General features: G+C 44.3%; 1 protein-coding gene across 1 annotated transcript in view; it reads left to right on the top strand.

Moving 5' to 3' along the window:
* Positions 1 to 17651, top strand: part of ATP6V1B1 (ATPase H+ transporting V1 subunit B1) — a 136184-nt gene that overhangs the window by 91735 nt on the left and 26798 nt on the right. Inside the window, exon 5 of the mRNA XM_082268735.1 lies at positions 16532 to 16609. Coding sequence (XP_082124861.1) covers positions 16532 to 16609 — 78 coding nt within the window. The remainder of the gene's footprint in view (positions 1 to 16531; positions 16610 to 17651) is intronic.

Raw genomic sequence — 17651 nt, 5'->3', positions numbered from 1 at the left:
GTCCATAGAGGGGTACAGTATGTCCTCACATCCTAGGTGGGGTCCTGAAGAAGAGAGAGAGCGAACTGCCATAAATTACCTTCCGATCGATGGTGGCCATGCACAAGCGATCGAATGCCAAAAACGTATTTTCCAATCAATTGATGGTGGCCATACATGAACGACCGAATAGCCCTAACTTCCCTTCCAATTGATCGATAGTGGCCATTCATGAACGATCGAATAGCCCTAACTTCCCTTCCAATCATTCGATGGTGGCCATTCATGAACGACCGAATAGCCCTAACTTCCCTTCCAATCGTTCGATGGTGGCCATTCATGAACGACCAAATAGCCCTAACCTTCCTTCCAATCGATCGATGGTGGCCATTCATGAACAATCGAATAGCAATAACTTCTCTTCCAATCGATCGATGGTGGCCATTCATGAACAATCGAATAGCCATAACTTCCCTTCCAATCGATCGATGGTGGCCATGTATGAAGAATCGAAAAGCCATAACTTTCCTTCCAATCGATTGATGGTGGTCATTCATCAATCAAATAGCCATAACTTCCCTTCCAATTGATCAATAGTGGCCATTCATCGAGCGAATAGCCATAACTTCCCTTCCAATCGATCGATGGTGGCCATTCATGAATGATTGAATAGCCATAACCTCCCTTCCAATCGATCGATGGTGGCCATTCATGAACAATCCAATAGCCATAACTTCTCTTCCAATCGATCCATGGTGGCCATTCATAAACGATCGAAGAGCCATAACTTCCCTTCCAATCGATTGATGGTGGCCATACATGAACAATCGAATAGCCATAACTTCTCTTACAATTGATCGATGGTGGCCATTCATCGATCGAATAGCCATAACTTCCCTTCCAATTGATCGATAGTGGCCATTCATCGATCGAATAGCCATAACTTCCCTTCCAATCGATCGATGGTGGCCATGTATGAAGAATTGAATAGCCATAACTTCCCTTCCAATCGATCGACGGTGGCCATTCATGAATGATTGAATAGCCATAAATTCCCTTCCAATCGATCGATGGTGGCCATGTATGAAGAATTGAATAGCCATAACTTAACTTCCAATCGATGGTGGTCATATACAAGCATAAACATATTTTCCAATCGATCGATGGTGGCTATTCATGAGCGATCGAATAGCCATAACTTCCTTTCCAATCCATTGATGGTGGCCATTCATGAACGATCAAATAATGAAAATAGGAAACAAATTCCAAAAACGAATCTTTCTAACATAACGAACGAATCCGAAACAGAAGGAAAGCATTTTTCTGGCCTGCCCATCTCTCTGGCTATTTGATTGCTCGCAGATTCATTCGTCTTGCAGATCGATCAGATAATAGAATCAAAATCTATCAGTCTGGGGGGAAACTATTGATCGTTTTGCATCAATATTATCAATAATCAATCGTCATCATCAGTATGACTGTATTTCTATGGATCATATTCTAGAATGGCACGGTGGAAACAGGAATGTGATCGAACGACGGCCATACACACCGATAAATGAATGATTTAATCTCCGATCGATCTCCTCCGATAGGTATAATCAATCTATAGTCCGCAGTCCAATTGATTGATATGACACACAGAGATGATCAATCACTTCTCTGTATATATTATATAATCTCATAATCCGATCGATCGAAATATGATGGGATTCATGAACAAATTATCTCAATGCAAAAACAATCTCCCTGGCCGATCGACTAAATTAGACTGAATCTGAGTCTAAAATCGATCGCTAGGGAAGTTACCGCTATTAACTTCTTTGAGGATTCAACCTTTTTGACCCAATCACACATCGATCGGTTAATAAAATCAAAGCATTAGACTCAATTTTGGTTAATCAAACAAAGACGATCGGCCAAGGCGAAAAATCATTGATTATTTTACATCATTTAGTGGCACGAAATACAGAATGGAAATGGCGTAATGGCGGCCATACACTCTTCCATAAACGATCGCTGTCTTTCCCGATCGATCCCCCCTGATAAGAGCAATCAGTCTATTTGATCGATATGACTCACACACACTGGGAAGTTGATTTTGATTGATAATTGGGATACAGTTGCAAGTCGATTGTTTTCACCATTTCATCTCTTAATCTGATTGTATTCATGAACAATGTAGCTCAGTGCTGTCGATCGATGCAAAAACAATCGATAGTTTTCCAGATCTGATTTCTATCAAGTCTAATTGAGAAATAATGCTTAATCGATTGTTTCGGATTTCATTGCAAATTGATATAATCCCCAAACAATTGAATGAATCGAGCGAACAATAAAATCAAAGCATGCATTCCCAGCTTTAGACCCCGTTTTCGATCGGATCCGATCAATCTGATTCGATCGGTCTGAGGTGGAATACTATCCAACCAGCAGCACTGAGATACTTTGTGTTTCGACTGACAAGATTATAGGATTACATGGTGGAAACAGAGATGCGATCGATAATTTATGACGATGGGCGTACACACTTAGACAAATAATCTGATCGATCTTTTCTAAAAGCAATAATCAACCTTTAGTTGAAAACCCAGTCGATTGATATGACACACATGGGGAAGTGGATATCAATCGATGGTTAGAAGAGATGATCGGTAAATTGTTGATCGTACCTCTGTTTTCACTAGCAACATCAAAGTCTGATCGATCGAAATCTTGGCGCTGCTGATTGATGCAACACGATCAATAACATTGATCAAATTAGTTTGAATCTGATGTAATGCTGGCCATAGACGATTTGATCAATGATTGATTTATTTTCCGATCAATCTCCTCCAATAGGAATAATCAATCTATAGTCTACAACCCATCCAATCGATATATCCCAGATGGGAAGTTATCAATCAAATCCATGTTTCCACCACGTAATCTGATTGATCGAAAATACGATCGTATTAATGAACAAAGTATCTTAGTGTTGCCAACCGATGCAACACGATCAATAATTTCTCTCCATGACTAATCAGTTTGATTGAATCCAGTATAAATCGATCGAAAGGGAAGTTTGATTGTTTACAGTTCAATTGCTTTGATGGAATAATAAAATCCACGCATGTGTGGCCGCCATTTTACTCCATTTCAATCGGATTTGATTGGCCGAGCAGAAAATAGTTTTGAATTGATTGGATCAGTTATTGATCATATCTCTGTTACCGCTGTCCAACCTCATAATCTGATCGATCGACATACAATGGTATTCATGGTCAAAGTATCTCAGTGCTGCCGCTCGCTGCAAAATGATCCGTAATTTTCCACCTTGGCCGAAGGACTCTGTTTGACTCTAAATCGATCGGAAGAGAAGTCACGGCTATTCCTTTCTTTCCCGATTCAATCGTTTTGATTGAATCAAGCGTCAATCATATAAGGAAATCAAAGCGCGTTCGGCCGCCATTCGTCACAATCTGAACTATTCTTCAAAATTAACTTCCCCGTGTGCTGCATATCGGTCAAACGGGTTATCGACTATAGATCGATTATTCCTCGCGGAAGAGATCCATTGGCAAGAAAATCGATCATTTACTGAGGCGGGTGTAAGGTGGGCTCAACACGGGGGCGCACACATCTGCAAGTTTTACACAGCGCGACGCACCTCGTCATGCCGCCGCAACGCGCTGGGGTGCGCAGAGCTGAACCAAGCGTTGGTTTGTGATATATCAATAAAGTAAAGAAAAAAAAAGAGAGAAATAAAAGTAAACAGTGCGATACATTGTAACAACGTAGAAGCATTCGTGCAGGATTAGCGAAATGTCACTGTAATTGCTGTAAGAGATTAATGCCTGTACTGTCAGCGCCATCTAGTGGCCAAAATGCAGAATAGTTTCCACCACAGATGTCTTTCAGAAAAGTATACCGCATTTTGGCCACTAGATGGAGCTGACAGTACAGGCATTAATCTCTTACAGCAAATATGGTGACATTTTGACTGTACTGTCAGCTCCATCTAGTGGCCAAATGTGGAATAGTTTCCCCACTGAGGTCTTTCAGAAAAGTATACTGCATTTTGGCCACTAGATGGAGCTGACAGTACAGTCGAAATGTCACCATAATTGCTGTAAGAGATGAATGCCTGTACTGTCAGCTCCATCTAGTGGCCAAAATGCAGTATACTTTTCTGAAAGACATCTGTGGTGGAAACTATTCCGCATTTGGCCATTAGATGGAGCTGACAGTACAGGCACTACAGCAATTACAGTGACATTTTGTTCAGTTTACACAAATGCTTTTGACATTCGTGCAACAAATGTTTTATAAATGACCCCCTTAACTGTTCAATATCACCGTAATTGCTGTAAGAGATTACTGCCTGTACTGTCAGCCCCATCTAGTGGCGAAAATGCAGTATAGTTTCCCCAGTGAGGTCTTTCAGGAAAAGTATACTGCATTTTGGCCACTAGATGGCGGTGACAGGATAGGCATTAATCTCTTACAGCAATTACAGTGATATTGAACACTTAAGGGGGTTCATTTATAAAACATTTGTTGCACGAATGTCAGAAGCTTTCAAGCAAGCTGAACAAAATCTCCCCGTAATTGCTGTAAGAGATTAATGCCTGTACTGTCAACGCCATCTAGTGGCCAAAATGTAGTATACTTTTCTAAAAGACCTCAGTGGGGAAACTATACTGCATTTTGGCCACTAGATGGAGCTGACAGTACAGGCATTGATCTCCTACAGGAATTACAGTGACATTTTGTTCAGCTTGCTCCAAAGCTTCAGACATTCATGCAACAAATGTTTTATAAATGAACCCCCTTTCAAGAACTTGGGCGGCACAGTGGTGTAGTAATTATCACTTTCACCTAGCAGCAAGAGGGTCGCTGGTTTGAATTCCAACCATGACACTACCTGCCTGGAGTTTGCATGTTCTCCCTGTGCCTGCGTGGGTTTCATCCGTGTACTCCGGTTTCCTCCCACACTCCAAAGACATGCTGGGAGGTTAATTGGATCCTGTATAAAAAAAATTGACCCTACTGTGCATGTATGTGAGTTAGGGACCTTAGATTGTAAGCTCCTTGAGGGCAGGGACTGATGTGAAAGTGCAATGTATATGTAAAGCGCTGCGTAAATTGACAGCGCTATATATATAAGAACCTGAAATAAAATAAAGAACTTCGTTTAGGCAACAGGCGTCCCACGATTCTGTTTGCGCGATTTTGCCACGATTCGTCAGGAGACAATTACGGCAAAATCGCGCCACATTTGGGATGCCATTGCAAGTCACAGGAATCGTTTGGTTTGGGTGTCCCACAACTTGCGATGGTTCGGGATCGGGGGCAGAATCGCAGCAATTCTGCCTGCAATCCGAGGCGTCTATATGTGAATGGAGCCTCATTGTTCAATGACACCATAATTTCTGTAAGAGATTCATGCTTGTCAGCTCCATCTAGTGGCCAAGATGCAGTATAGTTTTCTAAAATACCTCAGTGTGGAAAAATACACTGCATTTTGGCCACTAGATGGAGCTGACAGTACAGGCATTAATCTCTTACAGCAATCATGGTGACATTTTGTTCAGCTTGCGCGAAAGCTTCTGACATTTGCGCAACACATGTTTTATAAATGAACCCCTTAACTGTTCAATGTCACCGTAATTGCTGTAAGAGAATAATTCCTGTACTGTCAGCCACATCTAGTGGCCAAAATGCAGTATAGTTTTCTGAAAAACCTCATTGGGGAAACTATACCGCATTTTGGCCACTAGATGGAGCTGACAGTACAGGCATTATTCTCTTACAACAATTACGGTGATATTTTGTTCAGCTTGCACGACAGCTTCTGACATTCGTGCAACAAAATCATCCACATCCTGAGTAGAAAAGCCTCTCCCTTGTTGGCAGCTGCCTGTGTGTGCTGGTAGCTGTCTGTGTGGAAGCAGTGGTCTCTCTGCAGAGCTTCAACATGCCCCCTGCTGAGTCAGATCTATAATTCTCCAGTCAGCAGGGAGCATGAGCTTTGGCAATGGCACAGCTATATGTATGACTTAGTAGAGGGGTGTGTTTACCGGATCTCTGCAGAGAGACCACTGCTTCCACATAGAGAGCCATTAAGAGTTTGATGTCTTGCAGTTAATTTTATTTAAAGATCCACCACATCCCGGGTAGAAAACCTGTCCCCTGCTGGCAGCTGCCTGTGTGGAAGCAGTGGTCTCTCTGCAGAGGTTCAACATCCCACCCTGCCGAGTCAGACCTATAGTTCCCCAATCAGCTGGGAGCATAAGCTTTGACAATGGCACAGCTATAGATATGACTTAGTAGGGAGGCAGATCCCTGCAGAGAGACCACTGCTTCCACATAGAGAGCTGCTAAGAGTTTGGTGTCTTACAGTTAATTTTCTTTAAAGATCAACCACATCCTGAGTAGAAAAGCCTGTCCCCTGCGGCAGCTCCAGCGAAGGGATCTTGCTTACTGAGAGGAAGCAGGAGCCTCTCTGCAGAGCTTCGACAACCCCCCTGTCAAGTCAGACCTATACTTCTCTAATGAGCAGGGAGCATGAGCTGTGGCACTGGCAATGGCACCGCTAGAGGTATGACTTAGTAGGGGGGCAGATCTCTGCAGAGAGACCACTGCTTCCACATAGTGAGCCTTTTTATAATTGGACCCCTAATGGTTTGATTTCTTACAGTTCATTTTCTTTAAGGTCAAACCACATCCTAAGAAGAAAAGCCTGTCCCCTGCTGGCAGCAGCCTGTGTGGAAGCAGTGGTCTCTCTGCAGAGCTTCAATGCGCCCCCTGCTGGGTCAGACCTATAGTTCTCCGATCAACAGGGATTTTGAGCCATGGCAATGGCACAGCTATAGGTCTGACTTAGAAGGGGGATGGGGGGGGGCAGATCTCTGCAGAGAGACCACTGCTTCCAATCAGAGAGTAGCTGCTGGCAGGGGCGGGTTTTTCTACTCAGGCTGATACTGCTTTACAAGAAAAGAACAATACGACAAAAAATATCTTCTGCTTGGAAGCCCCAGGAATGTGTTTGGGTGATGAGAACTGAAAATTAAGTTGGGCAAGTCAGACAGAGTCCATTCCACTTCCTGGCTGGAGGACATCTAGCATCATCTAGCCCTTTCCTCCCCAGAATGACTGTCCCCGGCCCGTCCTGTTCATTCATGCAGCTTCTAATGCACATTGTGAGAAGCTCTCAGTGTGCAGTGAAAAGATTTGCAAAAAAGAATATCAAAAGCCAAACCCAAAGCGGAAATCCGGGCAGCTATAAAAGAAGCGAATGAATGCAGATCTGTCATCATTATTATGTCAGTAAATGTACAAAAGCAGCATCAGTATGTTAATGTAACCCGGTGTCAGTCTCTTCCTGTACAGCAGAGCTGGAGTTGAGGAGGAAGAAGCAGCACAAAGAGCCAATCAGTGCTGACAAGAAGCACGCTGATAGGAGGAGAGAGCAGAGTGACAGAGAGATAAGCTCATCACTGCACTGCTTCTTCTTTTACTGTCCAATTGCAGGCTGGGGGCAAGTGTTTTGAATTAATCTTGTTATCAGACTGAGGACATCTAGTGGCAAGAAAGAGGTACTGCAGTTTAAATCTCTGAACTGAAGGTTAACATTGCAACAAAAGCCACTTCCTTAATTTTATCTTCAATGGGATGTTCATTTTTATCTTGTGATTTTTGGCTGGAGTTCTGTATACACTATCAGACTGAGGACATTGAGTGGTAGAATATATTATCAGACTGAGGACATCTAGTGGTAGAATACGCTATCAGACTGAGGACATCTAGTGGTAGAATATATTATCAGACTGAGGAAATCTAGTGGTAGAATACACTATCAGACTGAGGACATCTAGTGGTAGAACACACTGTGAGACTGGGGACATCTAGTGGTAGAATACACTATCAGACTGAGGACATCTATTGGTAGAACACACCGTGAGACTGGGGACATCTAGTGGTAGAATACGCTATCAGACTGGGGACATCTAGTGGTAGAATACACTACCAGACTGGGGACATCTAGTGGTAGAATACGCTATCAGACTGGGGACATCTAGTGGTAGAATACACTATCAGACTGGGGACATCTAGTGGTAGAATACGCTATCAGACTGAGGACATCTAATGGTAGAATGTACTATCAGACTGAGGACATCTAGTGCTAGAATACTCTATCAGACTGAGGACATCTAGTGGTTGAATATACTATCAGACTGAGGACATCTAGTGGTAGAATACACTATCAGACTGAGGACATCTAGTGGTAGAATACACTATCAGACTGATGACATCTAGTGGTAGAATATACTATCAGACTGAGGACATCTAGTGGTAGAATACGCTATCAGACTGAGGACATCTAGTGGTAGAATACTCTATCAGACTGAGGACATCTAGTGGTAGAATACACCATCAGACTGAGGACATCTAGTGGTTGAATACACTATCAGACTGAGGATATCTAGTGGTAGAATACTCTATCAGACTGAGGACATCTAGTGGTAGAATACACTATCAGACTGATGACATCTAGTGGTAGAATATACTATCAGACTGAGGACATCTAGTGGTAGAATACTCTATCAGACTGAGGACATCTAGTGGTAGAATACACTATCAGACTGAGGACATCAAGTGGTAGAATACTCTATCAGACTGAGGACATCTAGTGGTAGAATACACTATCAGACTGAGGACATCTAGTGGTTGAATACACTATCAGACTGAGGACATCTAGTGGTAGAATACTCTATCAGACTGAGGACATCTAGTGGTTGAATATACTATCAGACTGAGGACATCAAGTGGTAGAATACTCTATCAGACTGAGGACATCTAGTGGTAGAATACACTATCAGACTGAGGACATCTAGTGGTAGAATACACTATCAGACTGAGGACATCTAGTGGTTGAATACACTATCAGACTGAGGACATCTAGTGGTAGAATACTCTATCAGACTGAGGACATCTAGTGGTTGAATATACTATCAGACTGAGGACATCAAGTGGTAGAATACTCTATCAGACTGGGGACATCTAGTGGTAGAATACGCTATCAGACTGAGGACATCTAGTGGTAGAATACACTATCAGACTGGGGACATCTAGTGGTACAATATATTATCAGACTGAGGACATCTAATGGTAGAATGTACTATCAGACTGAGGACATCAAGTGGTAGAATACTCTATCAGACTGAGGACATCTAGTGGTAGAATACACTATCAGACTGAGGACATCTAGTGGTAGAATACACTATCAGACTGAGGACATCTAGTGGTTGAATACACTATCAGACTGAGGACATCTAGTGGTAGAATACTCTATCAGACTGAGGACATCTAGTGGTTGAATACACTATCAGACTGAGGACATCTAGTGGTAGAATACTCTATCAGACTGAGGACATCTAGTGGTTGAATATACTATCAGACTGAGGACATCTAGTGGTAGAATACACTATCAGACTGAGGACATCTAGTGGTAGAATACAGACTGAGGACATCTAGTGGTAGAATACGCTATCAGACTGAGGACATCTAGTGGTAGAATACTCTATCAGACTGAGGACATCTAGTGGTAGAATACACTATCAGACTGAGGACATCTAGTGGTAGAATACTCTATCAGACTGAGGACATCTAGTGGTAGAATACTCTATCAGACTGAGGACATCTAGTGGTAGAATACACTATCAGACTGAGAACATTCTTTATTTATAAATGCTCCCCTATACAATCTGATTGTACAGCCTTCGTTCCTTCTACCATCAGTCATGCTGTATTTGATTAAATTTCTGGTAAATGGAAAGCTCACCACACACATTACAATTTGATTGTACAATCTTCTTTAGATCTTCCAACAACTATGTAGCACAAGAGCCTGCCAGATCGGATATATTTGATTGGACAGATTAGGTAGGTCCTCATATTACATAGCTTTGGTAAATCTAAAGGCGATTGTACAAAGATTGCATGGTCAGATTATAATGTGTATGGTGACCCTGAAGGAAATTTAAAAATAGATTTTACAATCAGATTGTATAGTGTGTATGGCCGAAATAACACTTCTAGGTTTTTATTACCTTTCATAGAGATCCTCATACTCTGCCTGACAATGCCTTTATCTGCTTTTCTCTCTAGAAGGATGGCACCATCTTTGTTCAGGCATCATCAGGATAAAAGTGAATAGCGCATTGAAAGCCTAAATAACAAAACCTACTTCCTGCACTGAGATGCCGGCTCAGAGATGACACAACCACATAACGTCTGGTGCCTTTGCAGTACTTGGCGACGTTGACAAGTGTCAGACACAGATCAGCCTCTCAGTACTTTCTAGGTATGGCATATACAGTACATAGTTACTATATACATGTAACTATGTAAAATATATCATGCCTGGAATACTTCTTTACCTCCTCAATAAGACACAGACGTTGAACCCAATGCAATTTTTAAATTGGGGCATTGAGGATGTCTTTCCAGTCTTTTAAAGTGTAAGAAAATAATTAATTTCCTAAGCCCTGTCTCTGAAAAGAACTATCGCTGACTGAGGCAACATGGAAGAAACAGGGCGTGTCTAGCAGTAGTTAACTAACTAGCACTAAACAAGAGGGGAGGACAGAGGGAGATACCAAATCACATAAGTAAACAAGTTGTAGTGACCCTAAACTACCACTAGATGTCACCATACATCAGAATGATAGAAATCAGACACAGTTCAATGTAAAAACTAAAAGGGGACTAGCAAGGGTGGACACAGGAAGATACCAAATAACATAAGTGAACAAGTTTTAGCGGGCCTAAATTACCACTAGGTGTCAGCATACATCAGAATGATAGTAATCAGATACACTTCAATGCAATAACAAATAGGTGACTGGACAGGGTGGCCCAACTAGCCCCAAACTGGAGGGGAGGACAGAATGAGATACCTAATCATATCAGGTAACAAGCTGTAGTGGCCCCAAACTATCACTAGATGTCAGCATACATCAGAATTATAGTAACCAGATACAGCTCAGTGCAATAACAAATAGGTGACCAGCAAGGGTGGACTAATTAGCCTTAAGCGGGAGGGGAGGACAGAGAGAGATACAGGTTGTAGAGGCCCTAAACTACTACTAGGTGTCAGCATATATCGGAATGATAGTAACCAGACCCAGTTCAATACAGTAACAAATAGGTGACTAGCAAGGGTGGACTAACTAGCGCTAAACAGAAGGGAAGGTCAGGGGGGGCGATACCAATGCCCATAAACAAGTTGTAGTGACTCTAAGCCACCACTAGATGTCAACATACATTGGAACAATACTGACCAGACACAGTTTAGCGGATCTTTCCTCAACTGGGGAAGAGAGGAGACTGAGGAAATGCTTCCCCATGCCTGCAGCAGACTGATGACATCATCTCAGTCTAGGCTGATTCTCTGAGCTTGAGCTCTGCAATGAGAATACATGGAGCTTTTTTGAAAATGTATCTGGCTGTCTCCTGTGGGAAGGAACTTCTTCATGCAGACTTCTAAAATTTATTGAAAGGTCTATATAAGATCAACCAACTGAAATGCCTGCATGTCTCCTGGAATTCCCTGCAACTAGCGGCAGAGTTGAAGTCTCCTGGAAGTAGCGGCAGAGTTGGTGTCTCCTGGAAGTAGCGGCAGAGTTGGTGTCTCCTGGAAATAGCGGCAGAGTTGTTGTCTCCTAGAAGTAGCGGCAGAGTTGGTGTCTCCTGGAAATAGCGGCAGAGTTGTTGTCTCCTAGAAGTAGCGGCAGAGTTGGTGTCTCCTGGAAGTAGAGGGAGGGTTGGTGTCTCCTGCAAGTAGCGGCAGAGATGGTGTCTCCTGGAAGTAGGGGCAGAGTTGGTGTCTCCTGGAAGTAGAGGGAGGGTTGGTGTCTCCTGCAAGTAGCGGCAGAGATGGTGTCTCCTAGAAGTAGCGGCAGAGTTGGTGTCTCCTGGAAGTAGCGGCAGAGTTGGTGTCTCCTGGAAGTAGCGGTAGAGTTGGTGTCTCCTGGAAGTAGCGGCAGAGTTGGTTCTCCTTGAAGTAGTGGGAGGGTTGGTGTCTTCTGGAAGTAGCGGTAGAGTTGGTGTCTCCTGGAAGTAGCGGCAGAGTTGGTTCTCCTTGAAGTAGTGGGAGAGTTGGTGTCTTCTGGAAGTAGCGGCAGAGTTGGTGTCTCCTGGATGTAGCGGCAGAGTTGGTGTCTCCTGGAAGTAGCGGCAGAGTTGGTTCTCCTTGAAGTAGTGGGAGGGTTGGTGTCTTCTGGAAGTAGCGGCAGAGTTGGTGTCTCCTGGAAATAGCGGCAGAGTTGGTGTCTTCTGCAAGTAGCGGCAGAGTTGCTGTCTCCTGGAAGTAGCGGCAGAGTTGCTGTATCCTGCAAGTAGCAGCAGAGTTGGTGTCTCCTGCAAGTAGCGGCAGAGTTGGTGTCTCCTAGAAGTAGCGGCAGAGTTGGTGTCTCCTGGAAATAGCGGCAGAGTTGGTGTCTCCTGGAAGTAGCGGCAGAGTTGGTGTCTCCTGGAAGCAGCGGCAGAGTTGGTGTCTCCTGGAATTAGCGGCAGAGTTGGTGTCTCCTGGAAGTAGCGGCAGAGTTGGTGTCTCCTGGAAATAGCGGCAGAGTTGGTGTCTCCTGGAAGTAGCGGCAGAGTTGGTGTCTCCTGGTAGTAGCGGAAGAGTTGGTGTCTCCTGGAAGCAGCGGCAGAGTTGGTGTCTCCTGGAAGTAGCGGCAGAGTTGGTGTCTCCTGGAAGTAGCGGCAGAGTTGGTGTCTCCTGGAAGTAGCGGCAGAGTTGGTGTCTCCTGGAAGTAGTGGCACAGTTGGTGTCTCCTGGAAGTAGCGGCAGAGTTGGTTCTCCTGGATGTAGCGGCAGAGTTGGTGTCTTCTGGAAGTAGCGGCAGAGTTCGTGTCTCCTGGAAGTCCCTACAAGTAGCGGCAGAGTTGGTTCTCCTGGATGTAGCGGCAGAGTTGGTGTCTCCTGGAAGTAGCAGCAGAGTTGGTGTCTCCTGGAAGTAGCGGCAGAGTTGGTGTCTTCTGGAAGTAGCGGCAGAGTTCGTGTCTCCTGGAAGTCCCTACAAGTAGCGGCAGAGTTGGTTCTCCTGGATGTAGCGGCAGAGTTGGTGTCTCCTGGAAGTAGCAGCAGAGTTGGTGTCTCCTGCCCGGATGGCGGTGACGCACGGCACGGGTGAGCTGGAAGGGCACCCCCAGGCAGGCTGATCTATATTCTTACCTTGATCCCTTTAAATGATTGTTCCCCCCCTCCTCTCGGAATCAGTGATACATAAGACAGGAGCGCAGAGAACACGGAACAGCGTAAACGCTGAAGTGGCTGACAAGATTATTGACCTTTCATGGTCAGCGAGTTCCCCTCCCGATAGGGATGTGAATGTGATGAGCAGTGACAAGGAGAATCGCGCTGATTGTCCCCGAGTGCCGGGAAATGGACCTGACATTAACCACCAGAGCGGGCACAGGCACGCTGAGAACCGGACTCACCGCACCGCCACCTCCCCCCCCAACTCTATAGGCAGATGTGCAGCTCTACACAGGGAAATACCTGAACATTTCAGATTTAACCCGCCGAGGATCCCTAATTTTTATCCTAGTGTTCATCCTGTGCAGCTACTTTCTGTTATCCTTATTTCTGTAATAGGGGTGGCTGAGGTTCCCCATGATGGTTTAATGACATGTAGCTGTGAGAAAGGGGCTTCTGTTGGAGAAAGCCTGCCTTATGATTGAGTGGTGCAAATGCTTCTGGTGTGGCCTGGATGTTCATTTGAAAGGTTAGAGGATCTGATGTTATGTGCAGACCAAGAGACAACACTTTCATTTGCATACAAGCACTTATTTATGAATGAAGCCTACATTCGCTGTTTGCAGGCTTCATAAATACTGGTGTGTTTCAAATGCTGCATTGGCATACCCACCATAGACCCAGTCTGGTCAGTTGCTGACTTGGCACCATCCACAGACAGCCTAACTCCTCAATAAGACACAGAATTTGAATCCGATGTAATTTTGCTTCAGATAAGTGCGGTACAGGGGATGTTTTTCTTCTCAGTCTTTTGAGGAGTAAGAAGACAATCACTTTCCTAAGCCCTGTCTCTGACACTGATGGAACACGAAAGAACTATGCAGGGTCTAGCAAGGGTTGAAATAACTAGTACTAAGCAGGAGGGGAGGACAGAGGGAGATAAATCACATAAGTAAACAAGTTGTAGTGGCCCTCAACTGCCACTAGATGGCATCATAAAACAGTACGCCGGTAACCAGACACAGTTCAATGCAATAACAAATAGGTGGAACAATACACAGGAGCTGCTGTTGGTGTTCCTGATACACAGAGCAGAACTTAGCTGTAAAACTGACAGCCAAGCCCTGCAGGTCCTTGCCACCCAGCTGCACCCACACCATTGTAGCATCCAAGGTCTGTTTGGGTCTATTACTGTAACAGCAACAGCGTGATTGATTCTATTGGGTTGCACTGCAGGGAGCCATATTCCTTAATTTATTTCAGACCTCTAGCACATGGACGAGCACTACTGGACTATAATGGGATGCAGGAAACGTAGGTCAGGAGCAGGTCAAGTGCAGGTCAGGAGGAAGTCAACTGTACTTCAAGAGAAAGTAAACTGCAGGTCAGGAAGTAGTCAACTGTAGCTCAGGAGGAGGTTAAGCGCAGGTCAGGAAGAGGTCTACTGTAGTTCAAGAGAAGGTAAACTGTAGGTCAAGAGGAAGTCACTGTAGCTCAGGAGGAGGTCAAGCACAGGTCAGGAGGAAGTCAACTTTAGCTCAGGAGGAGGTCAAGTACAGGTCAGGAGGACATCAACTGTAGGTCAAGAGAAAGTAAACTACAGGTCAGGAGGAAGTCAACTGTAGCTCAGGAGAAGGTCAAGTGAAGGTCAGGAGGAGGTCAAGTGTAGTTCAGGAGAAGGTCAGTTGCAGGTAAGAGGAAGTCAACTGTAGGTCAAGAGAAAGTAAATTGTAGGTCGAGAGGAGGTCAACTGTAGGTCAGGAGAAGGTCAAGTGCAGGTCAGAGGAAAGTCAACTGTAGCTCAGGAAGAGGTCAAGTACAGTCTAGGAGAAAGTCAACTGTATGGAACTACAGTAGATAGACTGTGTTTTTTTTCAACCTGACTTACTATATAACTATGTAACCGTAGCTCAGGAGAAGGTTGAGTGCAGGTCAGAAGGAAGTCAATTGTAGGTCAAGAGGAGGTCAACTGTAGGTCAGGAGGAGATCAAGTGCAGGTTGGGAGGAAGTTAACTGTAGATCAAGAGAAAGTAAACTACAGGTCAGGGGGAAGTCAACTATAGCTCAGGAGAAGGTCAAGTGCAGGTAAGGAGAAAATCAACTGTAGTTCAGGAGAAGGTCAAGTGCAGGTCAGAGGAAAGTCAACTGTAGCTCAGGAAGAGGTCAAGTACAGTCTAGGAGAAAGTCAACTGTATGGAACTACAGTAGATAGACTGTGTCTTTTTTCAACCTGACTTACTATATAACTATGTAACCGTAGCTCAGGAGAAGGTCGAGTGCAGGTCAGAAGGAAGTCAATTGTAGGTCGAGAGGAGGTCAACTGTAGGTCAGGAGGAGATCAAGTGCAGGTTGGGAGGAAGTTAACTGTAGATCAAGAGAAAGTAAACTACAGGTCAGGGTGAAGTCAACTATAGCTCAGGAGAAGGTCAAGTGCAGGTAAGAAGGAAATCGACTATAGTTCAGGAGAAGGTCAAGTGCAGGTCAGAGGAAAGTCAACTGTAGCTCAGGAAGAGGTCAAGTACAGTCTAGGAGAAAGTCAACTGTATGGAACTACAGTAGATAGACTGTGTCTTTTTTCAACCTGACTTACTATATAACTATGTAACCGTAGCTCAGGAGAAGGTCGAGTGCTGGTCAGAAGGAAGTCAATTGTAGGTTAAGAGAAAGTAAAAACGAAACTACTAAACTGCAGATCAGGTGGAAGTCAACCTTAGCTCAGGCAGATGTCAAGTACAGGTCAGGAGGATGTAAAGTGTATGTTAGAAGGAAGTCAACTGTAGATCAGGAAAAGGTCAAGTGCAGGTCAGGAGAAAGTCAACTGTAGGTCAAGAGAAAGTAAACTGCAGGTCAGGCAGAACTCAACTGAAGTTCAGGAAGAGATCAAGTAAGGATCAGGAGGAGGTCAATTGAGGGTTAGGAGGAAGTTGTCCACACCAGTCAATGTACTCCAAATGATCTCAGTTGTGTCTCAAACTGATTTCAAGAACAAGCAAAATGCACCACCAAGCAAGCTTTATTAGCCTATCAACACAAGCCCAAACCTGTTGACATACAGACCCTATATAGAGCTGTACTGTGTGTTGGATGTTTGCATTATGTTTTTTAGTGTGAGAACTAAATCATCACAAAATCCCCTGGAAGCCACACAGACGGTAATTCAGCGGCAGGAAGTACACTGTAAAAAAATATCAAGTTTTGTTACCTTGTTGTCTGCAAATTTCTACTACCAGGTGGGATCAGTATAGACGTGAGAAAAAGAAAAGAATACTACTTATAACTAAAGCATTCTCTTGTCTGCTGCAGGCCGCGTGTTTAATGGTTCCGGAAAACCCATCGATAAGGGCCCAACTGTGATGGCTGAGGACTTTTTAGATATCAACGGTAAGATAAATTGTCTGTGTTTTTGGGATAGCATGAGGTCGGGACAAAATACAGAACACAGTGTGGCTTCCTGAATAGCTTACCACTCATACAAAGGAAAAGAGTAAGGGTGGCCATGTAATATGAGTTGCAGGCCCAATACCGGTATGACTAGGTACAATGGCCTAACTACAGATTATGGGGCCCTAAGCAAACTTATGATGGACCTCCAGCAGCCTTCTTACTTTCAATGACCCTAAAATAAAGTCTGTCTACATAAAGGACAGGCGGCAGGAGAGCATAAGTAATACACAGCTAGGGACCAGAGATGTTGGCAGAAGATGTCAGAGAAGAAGAGCGACAGTGAAGGGAATTCATTTTAATTATTCCAGCTAACCTCTAACTAACTACCCTCAGTCCCTGTCCAATGGGAGTTTTAGCCATTAAGGAAATTTTACTCTAAGGCAGTGGTCTCCAAACTGCAGCCCAGGGGCCAGATGTGGCCCTTTGCATGGCTTTATCTGGCCCTTGGGGGACTGTTCCATTCACTGATGCCAACGAAGGGGCACAGTTCCTCCCAATGACACCAACAATGGGCCCAATGACACCAAGGATGAGGCACAATTACTCCCAATGACACCAATGATGGGGCACAATTCCTCCAAAAAAAAACCACCAACAATGGGGCACAATTCCTCCCAGTGACACAAAAAAATCGGGCACAATTCCTCCCAATGACACTAACAATGAACCCAATGACACCAATGATGGGGAACAATTCCTACCAAAGACACCAATGATGAGGCACAATTCCTCTCACTGACACCAAAGAGAGGTCATTGTTTACTCCAACTGATTGCTGGGACATTTTCTGCTTCTGATGCCCCCTCTAAAGTCCAAAGGGGCACAGTTCCTCCCAATGACAGCAATCATGGAGCACAATTACTACCAATGACACCAGTGATGGGGCAAAATTCTTCATAATGACACCAACAATGAGACCCAATGACACCAATGATGGGGCACGATTCCTCCCACTGACTTAAACGATGGGGCCCAATGA

This window comes from Pelophylax lessonae, assembly GCF_965119305.1.
Source record: "Pelophylax lessonae genome assembly, chromosome: 1".
Classification (NCBI taxonomy): Eukaryota; Metazoa; Chordata; class Amphibia; order Anura; family Ranidae; genus Pelophylax; species Pelophylax lessonae.
This window is presented reverse-complemented; position numbering and strand designations above follow the sequence as displayed.